The sequence below is a fragment of the Pinus tabuliformis genome, chromosome 7 (assembly GCF_031772625.1).
Source record: "Pinus tabuliformis cultivar Carrire ecotype Pingquan chromosome 7, CPIR1, whole genome shotgun sequence".
Classification (NCBI taxonomy): Eukaryota; Viridiplantae; Streptophyta; class Pinopsida; order Pinales; family Pinaceae; genus Pinus; species Pinus tabuliformis.
Window position 1 is genome coordinate 1,265,542,852 of NC_142293.1, and position 12,961 is coordinate 1,265,555,812.

A 12,961-nucleotide genomic window follows, 5' to 3' on the forward strand; every position below is an offset into this window, starting at 1 on the left:
GTTAACATGTAGAAAACCTCGTAAATGATAACTTGTAATTGATACCACTATGGTTCACTATTTGAGGAGTTACATTAGTTATTTTCATCATGAGATCTTACATTATATTTATTGTCTTTGTTCAGTGGTGTTGCTTGGATTCTTTCTTGTCAATTTCTCGGCGATCTGTAAATCCATGTTCAGGAATGCCGGACCATGATGACAGTGCAGTTTCCGATGCAATTTTGGAGAATGTTATTTTTGATGCAACTGACAGGTATGCAGTGAGGGTACAGTAGCAGGACTTGATTAATGCAACAATGAAACTGTGTGCATTCTTAGGATTTCTTACAAGAGAAAAGACAAGTCCCACCCCAATGGTTGGTTAACTTGGTTTTGCTTACAAAATTCTATAGATTGAGTTTTCAGTTTCACCTGGAAAATTATTAGAATATTATAATTTCAATTACCCCAAGTAAACCATATGCCAGAGACTCAGTTTCCATTCACCTCAAATGCAGATTAGAATAGAACACATAGGGATAGTTCGCAATGCCTACTTACTCAATTAACTATTGGAGGGTCATCATCAAGGCAATGCATTGTCTGTGCGGTGGACAATTGCACATTATTACAGAAAGTTAAATGTTTAACTTCCAAAACTCCTAATACAGACCCTACTCCAAAAGTTAGTACTATGTTTCCTTCACTACCCAACTAAACAACTAAGACTCTTGACTTTAGTCCACTCCTTGTCATGAATCTATGGGCATAGAATGACCAACATCAGTTACTCAGATCTCCCTTCAACCTAGCTGGAATTTCACATTAACCTTTCAGGTGATGCACTGAGCATGATGTCAACCATAGGCACACCAAGAATAGATTCATATTATTTTAATGGTAACACATGCACATAAATATGTTTATACCTCTTTTAATTAACTAGTTGGTTCATCTGACTAGCATCAACCCCATTGTAATCATCCATGTCCATAATGCATTCCAAAGTTTATAAATCAGCCTAGGGCATTTTAATTATGGGTTAACAAATTCACCTTTGTCAGATCCAAGATCTGTGTTCCACAGATCTGGATCTAGATTTGCTTGAGATAGATTTCTGGTTTGGAAGTGCTGGAGGATCTGCTCAGGATCTATTTGCTACTTCCTGGAAATGTCAGGTGGATCCTCCCAGAAAATCAATGTTTCAAAATGGCATATTAAATAACATAACATTAAAGACAGACAAAGTGTGGGACCTTAAAAATATTAACTTTTACTCTAATACACAAATCTGAGTATTCAATAGCAGTCTGCTTTTCTGACTTCGTGAGACTACTCTGGATTGAAATATATTTACTATTTAGAGATCTGAATCTTCTGTGTTTGTTCACTGTTTTTTTGATGAATATAAATATATATCTTTATTCTATTTTATATGTCATTTCCCCATATCTGGATCCTGACCTTTGAACCAATCTGGCAGATCCTGATCTTTCAAACAATCTGTATCTGTATTTCATGAGTTCACTTCTGTGATCTTCAAGCTATCTGAAGGCCTTCCGCATCAATAAACATGGAGAAATCTTCTCCATAGCATTTTTTAATGAGCTGACTTTATTTTTTTGTTATTTTTTAATGTAACTGTATTTAAAATAACACTAGCATGACAACATCTCCCTAATACTGGGATATAGAGCACCTCTCGGCGCAATAACTTAAGTCATGATTATATCATTTTTTTTGTGACTAGAGGAATTGGTTGTTGGGCCGGTTTCATACTCGCGCGACATGGTGTCGATTCTGACCGCTACCACTATAACCTCTAGGTGCCTATATATGCCTTTTCCATAGACATGGTTTAATGGGGGCGGGGGGGGGGGGTTGAACCTTGGATCTCATTTTATACATAACCCTTCATAAAACAGCCTTGCAAATTTAGCTGCCCCCTGTGGGCTTTATGCCATTTTATTTAGCAAAAAACTCTGCCTAAGTCATTTATCCTGACTTTATGACAAAAGTATATACTATATATCATGTACACTGTTCATGTATGCACTTGTAATAATGCGCATTCTGTTCTGAGTTATATTGAATACAAGATCTGTATTACATAATACTTACCAATAATAGGGATTTGTGATTGATAATCAGATACTAAGGTATTTTCTCATAAGATTCTTTCCAAGATCTTATAAAAGGATTTTTTCTTTTTATGGTATGAAGACCCCTTTGCAAAACATCCTTTCCAGGATTTCAAGCCCATAGGCTTAATATTTTCACCATCAGATTTAACAAGCTTAGCTCTTGTACCAGACCCACATCACATCGATTATTTTATCATTTGAGGTCGTTAGATAAACTGTCTCTGTAGCTGACACGTTAATGATAGGTATACCCTATTACTTTTTCTTTGAATCTGTTGTTTCTTATTTCCGGCATATCTGTGATTACATTCTTCGCTTTCCATTTCTTGTGGACATTATTTTCTGTCATATTTTCTTTCTTTCTAGTACTTTGAATTAGAAGGTTGTAACTTTGTTTATGCCATTTCACAGCCTTAAGGTTTTGAATCAACAACATGATTGTATCTTTTATTGCAAATGTGTATTTTTATCAGTTCTACATATATGAACATTTTTGATAGTTTCTTATAGAAAAATTGAGATAGGAGCTTACTGTTGGCTTTGGCTATTAAATCTACTTTTATCTTTGGGTTCTTTGATGCAGCTTGGAAAGTGCTGATGAGGATTCCATTCTTCCCATTTTGAGAACTGTAAGATGGGTGATGAATTGGGGTTTGTTAAAGCGAGTGCCTTCAAATAATAGTCTTCACAACCAAAAGAAAGCTGAGGTTTGGATTGGTTGATATTTCTCTTTTATTGAGGCAGTAGACAGTGCAACTAGTATATTCCAATATATAATTTTTTTCCTATTCTTGCTGATAGAGATCTGCTAAGTTTTATCGAAGTCGTAATTTTACAGTGTACTATATGGTGCAATGTTTTCTCTGTAGAAAGGACTTTTGAAGGTTTAGGTCAGTGATAAATGTCTTTTTGGCTCTAGAGGTCTCAATCCTTATTCTGTATCTTGTAATCATGCGCAATACAGTTGCTAAATCCTTGAATTCTTTTGGTATTTCATGTTTTTTTTATCCATATGAAATTGCAACACTTTCAAATCTCATATGTTTCAAATGGTAGAGGCACTGAAAATAGTGAAATTCCACTATTGTTTAAAACCATTCCATGGTTCCTAATGAGTAATTTAAAATTCAAGGATCTCAGAACTTCTATTAAAGGATCCTTCTTGTAGTATCTGTTGCCAGTTTCAGAACCTGAGTGAGATATTCAGTTTGAATTTACTTACATAGATAATGACCTATTTAGTCATGTTTGTTTGAAAGAATGGGCCTTTTGCCTACTGGACCTTCAATCCAAATTTGTTATTGTTTTCCTGGGATTACCAAATGGTATCAGTGCTTGCAGTTTATCATGTCTAATTTCACTCTGTTCTGTAAAACTTGTTTTCAAGGTTCTGTAAAATTTAAATTTTTTGTTGCTGGCATAATTTAACCAACAACAGCATGTGTTGTTTTCACTTTCAAGGAAGGGAATCCTGTGTTTCTATGTACCTGTTTTATTAGTTTGGATCTGTTTTTGATGTTGGCTGTGATATGATATGTTCTTTAGACTGGATGGATTTTTGTCAATTCATGGCACTGCATTGCACTCTGCAGATTATGTGGTCATTGGTGCAGTCTACTTGGACAGCCTGCTCTGATTGCAATAAGCGAAGGGTTGCACCTATAGCTGCACTTCTGTCGGCTATCTTTCATCCATCTATTTTTGGTGATATATATATGCATGATGTTGGAAATAATACACAAGGACCTCTGAAGTGGGTGAGTTATTGAAGATCTCTGCTTTTTTGATTTTATGGCACAACTTTCTCTTTTACATTATAAAAATCATTATTTTCCCTGTCTGTGAGCTCTTAAGTTGGAATCATTTCAAATTGTATTGCAAAATAAGTAGATGTTAATCTTCAATTGTTCTTCGTCGCCCAATAGGCTGGCCTATATACAAGATTCAACAATCCTTATTTCTATTGTACTGCTACTTATCTTTTGTCCATTACACTTGTATTTTCTAATATACTGCTATGTTTCTCTTGCCCATCACACCTACTAGAGCATTAGTGTCCATGTTTTAGGGGCTTGGGTTTAGATTTAATCTGGAATATCTGACATGGGTTGACATCTATTGTAGGCTTTGGGAACTCCATTGAGTAATAAACGTGGCTGGTACTGGGAATGCTTGAAAACCAATGGGAACTTGTAGCTAAACCAAACTGGATTACTCCCAATGCTGCCATTCCAAGTGTTGAGAATGTTGAAGGAAGTGTAACTAGGTTTGGTCTTCATAAATGTACTTTTGATATTTGTACTTATTCAAGAAAAGGAATATTATTTTTATAATATATGTCAATGAGTTTCTTGCTCATTGAAGTATGTTTAGCACATGCCTAGAGTGCTATAGGTGAGTCAAATAGTCAAGAGAAAATATTGAAGGCCTTAAGGGCAGGTTACGCCATGTATAAATATATATTAAAGTCAAAGGGAAAACCTCCAATAATTGTCAAGTCTACTCCTATGCAATGGCACCTTCAAGAAGCTCCTTCAAGCATGCTACACCACCATGGAATCTATCCACAGTCTGCTCTCAGCCTCCAATCTGCGCTCCAAGTCGGCCTAAATGGAGGGACAGTCCTCTATTTATAGAGGCTATCCACTCCAAATACAACGCACTACTCAAGCTCTGAAATCCGCAAAGGAAAGAAGACAAGAAGGAACGAAGGAAACTGAGGTAAAGGGTCTACAGGGTGCAGCGAAGAAACAAGAAGGGACAGCGAAGGTAAAGGACTGTTTCTAGGGCTAGAAACAGTCACACGTGCGAGGAAGAGGAGGAGAAATCTAGGGGTATGACAGCAGGGACAAACAGTCCATAGTTCTGTGTTGTTTGGGTTTGACACTAGACTCACAAGGTCTCTCAAGACAAGCAAAGGAGCCCCTCTCTCTAGCGAAGGAAGAAATTAGGGCAGCAGAATAGCAGAACAGTCATACACTCAAGAAGGATCTTGGCTGGTCAAAGATATACTTGAGCAAGGGATAGAAGAGTAACACTTCATCTAGAAGACTCATTCAAGGAAGGTCTAACTCTAGACAAGAATCATAGCAAGAAGAAGTGCTAGAATTAGGAGGACGAAGTGCCAAAGAACAAAGTTCCAAAAGAAGTGCCAGAAGCAGTACCAGGGAATAAGGTGCAGGAAGAAGGAAGGACTTGACTTGTGCTTGGAGGATACCTTTGTCAGGGGTTTGGCATTGATCAATAGAAGCTTCAATAAGAGAAATTCACTAAAGGGTTTTCCTCTCAAGAGAAGAGAGGTTTTGGCCCTGGTAGAGAGCCAACATCTTGTGTTCTTGTTCTTATGTTTTGGTAGCAGTTTGATGAAGTAGACACACATGCATTAATAATAATAATAAGAAGATTAAGCTAACTAGAAAAAGTAAAAAGACTCCACAAATTGTTATCAAGTAATGAAGAACCACACTACACTACTTTGCCCTAGATTCTTCAACAGAGAAATCTAGGGCAAAGATATTAGATGATTTCTCTTATAATGATAACTGCTTGTGAGGACTTTTTACTTTTCTTAATTAGGTTCTTCTTGTACTTGATTATTATTATGTGTTCTTTCTTCATCAAACAACTACCAAACCATAAAGAACAATGAGACAAAGGACACAAGATGTAGGCGATCAGCCAGGGCCAAAACCTCTCCAAGCTTGAGAGGAAAACCCAACGAATTCTTCTTCTTATAGAATCTTCAATTGACAAATTCCAAGACCTAGACCCTTGACCAAGAACCCTTCCAAGACCAAGTCAATGCTTCTTCTTTGAGTAACTCCTCTTTCCAGCAACTTTGACCTATCCTGTAACTGCACCTTCAACATACCTAGAAAGTACAACTTCGACTTGCCCAGAAACTGCAACTTTGACTTGCCCAGAAACTCCAAATTCGACTTGCCCAGAAACTCCAAATTCGACTTGCCCAGAAGTTCAACTTCGACTTTCCCAAAAACTGCAACTTTTACTGCAGCTTCGACTGAAACTTTGCTTCTCTGCTTAGGTAGATTCTCTCTTAGAGAACTCGGCTATCAGAACAACTCCTTTTGGTGACCTAACTTTGCTTTTGCAAGTCGTCTTTACAACAACTATATGTGCCTTAATGTCTTCGCATGTGTGGAGAGAAGTAGCCCAAATCAAAACCCAAAGCTTCAACTTCTTCTTCTTCCTTCGACCTCCTCTTCTTCGCACTTCTTTTCTTCTTTATGATCGAACTTGTGTGAGTGTGAGTGTGTTCTACAAATGAGGCTGAGTGCCCTAGATATAGGCTTCCTTGAGCCTTCTATTAGGACGACTTGACATGTCCTTAGGCCGTCTTGATGCTTGCATGATTGACTTGGTCTTGGAGGGTCTTTGGCTGTAATTTGACTCAAATAATTTTCTTTACAATATGTAACATGCCCGAAAGGGTCATTCATGCATGGCAATGTCTCAATGACTTTATAACAAACCTAGGAGCACTCATTGGGTGCTTTTACCTATAAAAATAAATTCTCTTGAGCATGAAATCCATGCCTCAAGACTCCCAATAATAAATTGATTTTTCTCTTTTGATTAAATACATAAAATCATGATTACATTTGTCATTATGAAGCCTGAACCTAGTTACATATTTCAACACTCCCTCTTAACTAGGGAGGTATTCATAATCCATATAAGGTACTTGGACATTTTCAGTCTGAAGAATTCTCATAAGAAGAGTCAGATTGGTAACCCATCTGTATAACATCATATCCTCCAACATTGTCACATAGCAAAGCCTTGACTAACAACTCTATCTCTCCACAAGCTCAGAGCACAATGCTGGCGAGACTAATGATTTATAGACACCCTCATCATTGTCTCTCTTGGAACATACCCTAACTGGGTTCTCTCAGAGTATGTTCCACCAGGACTATTCTTATATTGGATTCCCAGTCCTCAAAGAATATCGGTCCTCTACGACTACTCTTATCTTTGATGCCCTACCACATCCTCAAAGAGTATCGGATGCTAGATGCCTATTCAATCCTCCATTCTATCTTCCCAAGTGAAGACAAGAAGGATGTGTCTATCTCTCCTCATGGTCTTCACTAAGACTTACGAATATTAGTCCTGGTCTAGTGCATGACACATGAAGTAGAGAACCATATCTGCCACTCCCTCTTAACCAGGGATGACCAACCCATTCCATAAAAGGAATGTACCCAAGCTCCCTCTTGACCAGGGACTTGCTTCCAACAACTCTTTAGGTGGAGATCATGGGACAACCAGCTGCTTGTAGAACTCCTTCCTTTGATGTCATGAATTTCTTCTTTGTCATAGAGTCTACATCTTTCGGGACTTCTTCGTAGGGCATAGACCATCCATCACTTTCATCCATGAGTTAATCATGTCATTATTCCTTTCATTGGAAAGTGATCCATTAGTCCATATCTAGTCTTCCTTTATGCCACGCTGCCTTCTTCATGCCATGTTTCCTTAAGGATCTTTCATCCTGCTACATGGGCATTAGTTGTGGAAGACATCCACAACTCTTCCCTTGGCAACCCTGCATAAACCCATCCAGATATTATTCAAAAATAAGAAATGAACATTAAATCAAAATTACCTTTGTGATGGTCTTTCATCATGACATCTTCTTGTGAGCATCAACATCTTGCATACATATTGACACATCTCCAAAAGATATATACTATCAAGGGTCTCTTTCTTTTTCAAACTTCATCAAGGTCTTCGTATCTTTCATGGAGATATCATAGTCAAATATTTTAGTCCTTGGATGTTGATTGCTTTCTCCATAGTTGCATATTTCATGATCTCTTTCTTTCTTCACACATTTCCTTTCTAGGAAATTTCAATTAGAGTTCCTACAAATATTGTCAACCACCTCATATTTCATATGAGGACATATTATGTTGATTTCATCTAGGAAATGTGTGACCCATGCATCCTTTCAAAGGAAGATATCCTTCCTTTTGATCATGCTCTCGAGATAGAGCATTTATCCATGTTACCTACAACTATATGACATGACTATTGTATCAAATACAAGCATACATACCTCATTATCCTTTTAGGTCATCTAGACTTCCTTCAACAACTTCCTTGATTGAAAGAACTTCAATTCCTTGATCTGCTTCACTTCTTTCGACATCATACCATCATTCCATGAATCCCATACAGGTTGGAATTCCTAGAGAGACACTTGCTTCTTCCAATAGGTGAACCTCCCATGAAGATTCCAACTAAGTTTCTTGATCATCTTCATCCTGCAAATGCTCCTTTTGAATGATGTATGATGAGCTTTATGCTAGATGAATTTATTTTTCCCATAAGTACTACTTATGCTTCTAATGAGGTTACCAAGAGCTACATCTTTCTATAGATGACAACCATAGACTTCTATTTCAGCTATCTTTCATGCTTCTTTATGATGATGTCACGAGCTCTTGCTTTCAATCATATGCTTCTATGATGCCATATCCTAACATGATGCATCCTATCATGCTTCTAATGATTCCTAATATGATAGTTATACTTTATAACAAAAAACAAAAACTTGAGAAGAACTAGGTGAGGAAAACTTATCTCAATAATAGTAGAGATCTTTTACTTCCTCCTTCTTGAATTTCTTCTTTTCAGCTTCTTCCACTTCTTCAGTGATATGGGCTTCTTCCCTTCTTTGTTTGTTGCTGTCCTTCTTGAGCTTAGGATAGTCTCTCTTGTAGTGCCCATATCCTTGACATCCATAGCATTGGATTTGTGACATATTGATCTTCTTCTTTTTCTGAGGACCAAACTTGCCAATTATCCGTTTGCTTCTTGACATGACAACAATTTTTTGACCCTGCTCATTTGATCCTGTATCACCATTTGCCTTCAACTTGTTTTCTTCGATGTTGCATAGTGACCACAAATTATTGAATGGGATAGCTTTCTCCTCTTCATAGGCCTTTGATACAAGGTTTCCTTGGTCATCAGATAGAGCATTTAGAACAATGGTATTCATTTCTTTATCGGATATCATCTCTCCTAGATCTTCATAAGCCTACCCAAAAGCCAAATGGTCAGTAAAGGATATCCCACGGGACTAGGATACAAGGGTAACCACGAAAACAGGCAGTGGAGACAAGAATACAAGCCTAACCCACTCTTTCGACCGAATCCCCCCACCAATTCATGCACAAAAGTGCCTATGACAAGTAAGGAAAATTACTCAACTATACCAATGAAAAGTCATACCTTTGGGGTCGGGAGACCCACCTTCAAACATACACTCTTAATAGATGGGCAAGGGACCACATGGTTAGATCAAGTGGTGGAGAATATGGCACATCGAGCTATCAGGGGGCTGTTGGCCGAGGACCATCCACAGGTGGTGGGTAATAGGTCCCTCGCAATCAGAAACCATGGCTGAAATATTTGATGGTGGAAAGATAAATAAATCCCCTTTAGTGCCAATTAATTAAGTGTTATGGCAAAATTAAATAAAATTCCTAAGCCAGAAAATTAATTAATTTTGAGTTAAAAAATAATTATAGAGAAATTAATTTCTCTCCAAGTGGAGAATAATAAAAAATTGGTGGGTCAAAAAGAAGAAAAATTTTAGAGGTCCTCCATCAAGGGAAAAATGGATATTTTAAGAAAATTTGAGCCCTTGGACCTTGGTGGTTAAGTCAAAGTCAAAATTTTGAGGAAATTAATCCAAAATATTATTTTTTGGATTAATAAAAAATGGTTTTGAAGAGAAATTCGAATTTTTCTTCAAAAATAAAAATTCAATGGTGGAGATTAAAAGATGATCAAGTTATTTTCGACGATCAAAATTATTTTGACAAGGAAGCCATTTTAACTTCTTTCTCCCATCTTTGGACAAGGCAATTTTGTAACACATGTAATGAGCTTCTGCTTCGCTGGAAACATTTTTCTCATAATAGAAAGACTTTGGGGTTTCAGTTCATGGTGTTCTTCTATCTGCTGATTTGTGGTATGTGCTAGTTATGTGTTTGTCTATATTGTGCTGCAAATTTAACTGTTATTTCATTTGTCGGTGATAAGAACATTCTATTGGTACGAGTTATCTTAGGTGATTTGATTCACTATATGATCTAACAGTTTATTTTAAGATTTAATAGAGATTTACATGTACGCTAACCCTTGGGCTCCAAGTTCATAGACTGTTGGGAAGTGTCGACCTTGTTTGGGCTGTAAGCTTTCATTGTGATGAATTATTTTGCAGGAGGGTTTTCGCTGGTCTATATTTCGAAATCATTTATCCATAAAATTTATTTAAATTTTTATTTCAAAATTTTTATTTGATCCTGGGCTACAAAGATTTAATTTGCTAATGAGAGCTAATATTTTTATTTTGTAAATATTGTAAATATTTCTGACCTTTGTTTTATTTTGTAGCACTTGTGGTTTTTGGGGTTTTGAATTTTTTTGTATATATTTGGGTTTTGGGAATTCTTTCATTCATTTTGCAGGTCAATCCTCAATCCCTCAAGGAAAATCGATGGGGTTTTGAGGTAGATTTAGGCCTAGGCAGACAAGATCTACCCTCTAGACCTTTTCCAAGCTCAACGTCCAGCCAAAAAAGGAAGACGCTGGCCCTATCAAGGTGATTCTTGGCATTTTCGTGGTCAAATCTTGGTGTTTTACTAACTTGCTTGTGTTTTGCAGGGGTTCGAGTTGATTTCAAGCCTATTAGGCCTAGCCGTTGCCTCTCCTCCCTCCACGACAACCTTTCTTTCTTGTTTGGGTGACTCGTAGGCCATTTTTGGCCTTTTTCCCCAAGGCTGCAGGCCTAGGTGCCTTCCTTCCCTCAGCGTGCCCCTTTTCGTCCATTGTTGTGGCCTCCTACCTTTGTTGTCGGCCCTCCTAGGGCCTTGTCCCTCTGCCACAACCCCTTTTGGGGCCTCCTATGCCCCTGTTGTGGCCTTTTTAGGCCCTTTTCCTAAGCTGCAGGCCTTTGAGGCCTTGCTGTGTGCCTTAGAGGGCTCTTCCCTTGATCCGTTGCCCTTATTGGGCTTTTTCTGCCCTATCCACAGACTTTTAGGCCTTGTTTCTCTCATTCTTGGCCTCCTCTAGCCCTTCTTGGCCTATCGTTTCCCTTCCTTGGCCTTTCTTGCCTCATTGTTGGCCTTGGTTGCCCTCCTTCTAGCTCTCATCCAAGCCATTCTTCAGTCATTGATTGAGTTTGTATTGGTTTGTGGTCTCGAATGTCTTGTTTTGCAGTGATTTTGGAGCTAACATTGTGGTTGCAGGTGGACAAGTTCAATGGACGCCAAGCTAGTCAACGACAAGGCCATTAGGCCTAGTGGTTTGCACTCTAACCCTCTTTGCATCATCACTGTTTTATTTGAGTTTTGAAGCATATTAATAACAGTGTGTATTCAGGGCATAAACACATCTAAAATAGTTCTAATCTCATTAATTAATCAGTTAAGGCAACAAACTTTGGTCTTGTGCTTCATTGGTTGCATGTAAGTGAGGATTGAAGGTTTGTTTGGTAAATTTCAAGGTCCGATATGTTTGCTACAGCCCTGTAAAGTTACCTACAACAGTGATAAAATCACATTGCAGTTGCATAATAAGTAGCCTGCATTCATAGTTTCTCATTGGCATATCGTTTGCACTCTTTGGGCATGCACTTCTTGGCATCCTTTCGGCAGTTTTTGAGGACTACCATACAAATTTGGAGGACTGTCATATGCATCATAAGGTCTGATATAAACATAACAGGGGTGTGAAAAGTAGTGGAAAGTCATCTAATTTCATTGGACATTTGTTTCTAGCATATTTGGCATCTTGAGTGTCTTCTTTTGTCATTGTGTGTCTTTCTTACTGCTGCAATCATTGGTCTCTTGGCTGCCCCATCTTGCATTTCTTTGCATTTTTGCATCCCTTGCATACATAAGCATACCATTGTTTGCATTTACATTGGACATAAGTGCTTTAAAAGGCTAACTGAATTGGTGATTGCTGGATAAGATTGGCTTATTGCTCTAGAGAAATAATATTGTCGATGAATGTTCTCTTTCTCCCATTGATAACTAGCATTATTGTGAAATTGAAATATCTCTACTTGTCATTGCTAAAGAAGTGGACAATTGGATAATTGGTTCCATTGTTTCTTGTGGATTTACTAACTTGTTGCTAGTGAGTTTCACATCTAAAGTTTATAATCTTGCAAATCAAGTCACTCTTAAAAGCATTTAATTGTTATTATTAATTGCAATAAGAGTAATCTTGAGATTGTCTAAGGAATCGCTAATTGTGTTCATAAGGAATTCAAGTTTTTCTCTTTTATATCTAATTGGCACATTGGCATTCTATGCTAGTTTTTGTAGCATTGAATGCATTCTAGCCTTGAAATTTTGTGGAGAGGCTAGAATCAGTGTTGTGAAAATCACGATAATATCGCGATAAAATGAAATAATCACGATTTTTTCGCTGTCCCGATAAAATCACGATAACTATACGAAATTATCGCCGGAATTTTTTTTGCCGATTTTTATTGAAATTATCGCGATAAAAACGGAAAAAATCGCGGGGCTTCGCGGCAGCGAGGTTTTATAACGTTTTTTTGGTTTTTTGTTATGAATTCATTTGGACAGTCGCGCGCGGAGGGCAGAGAAGAGCTGGAGACCAAGCTGGAGAGGGTTTTTAGCTGAATCTAAGTGCTTAGAGGAGAAAATCAAGAGGAGACCACCGATATCTCCATAAAAACGGTATGTGGATTAATTTTTTTGTTTGTTTTCATTGTTTAAAAACATTGTTTTTGTATGTTTTTCATTGTTTTTGGTTGG

The 12,961-nt window shown here is 37.6% G+C and overlaps 1 protein-coding gene across 1 annotated transcript in view; it reads left to right on the forward strand.

The window, feature by feature from the left end:
- Positions 1 to 12,961, forward strand: part of LOC149252027 (tRNA/rRNA methyltransferase (SpoU) family protein) — a 425,400-nt gene that overhangs the window by 209,428 nt on the left and 203,011 nt on the right. The window contains 3 exon segments of the mRNA XM_089459645.1: positions 126 to 256; positions 2,710 to 2,833; positions 3,719 to 3,883. Coding sequence (XP_089315771.1) covers positions 126 to 256; positions 2,710 to 2,833; positions 3,719 to 3,883 — 420 coding nt within the window.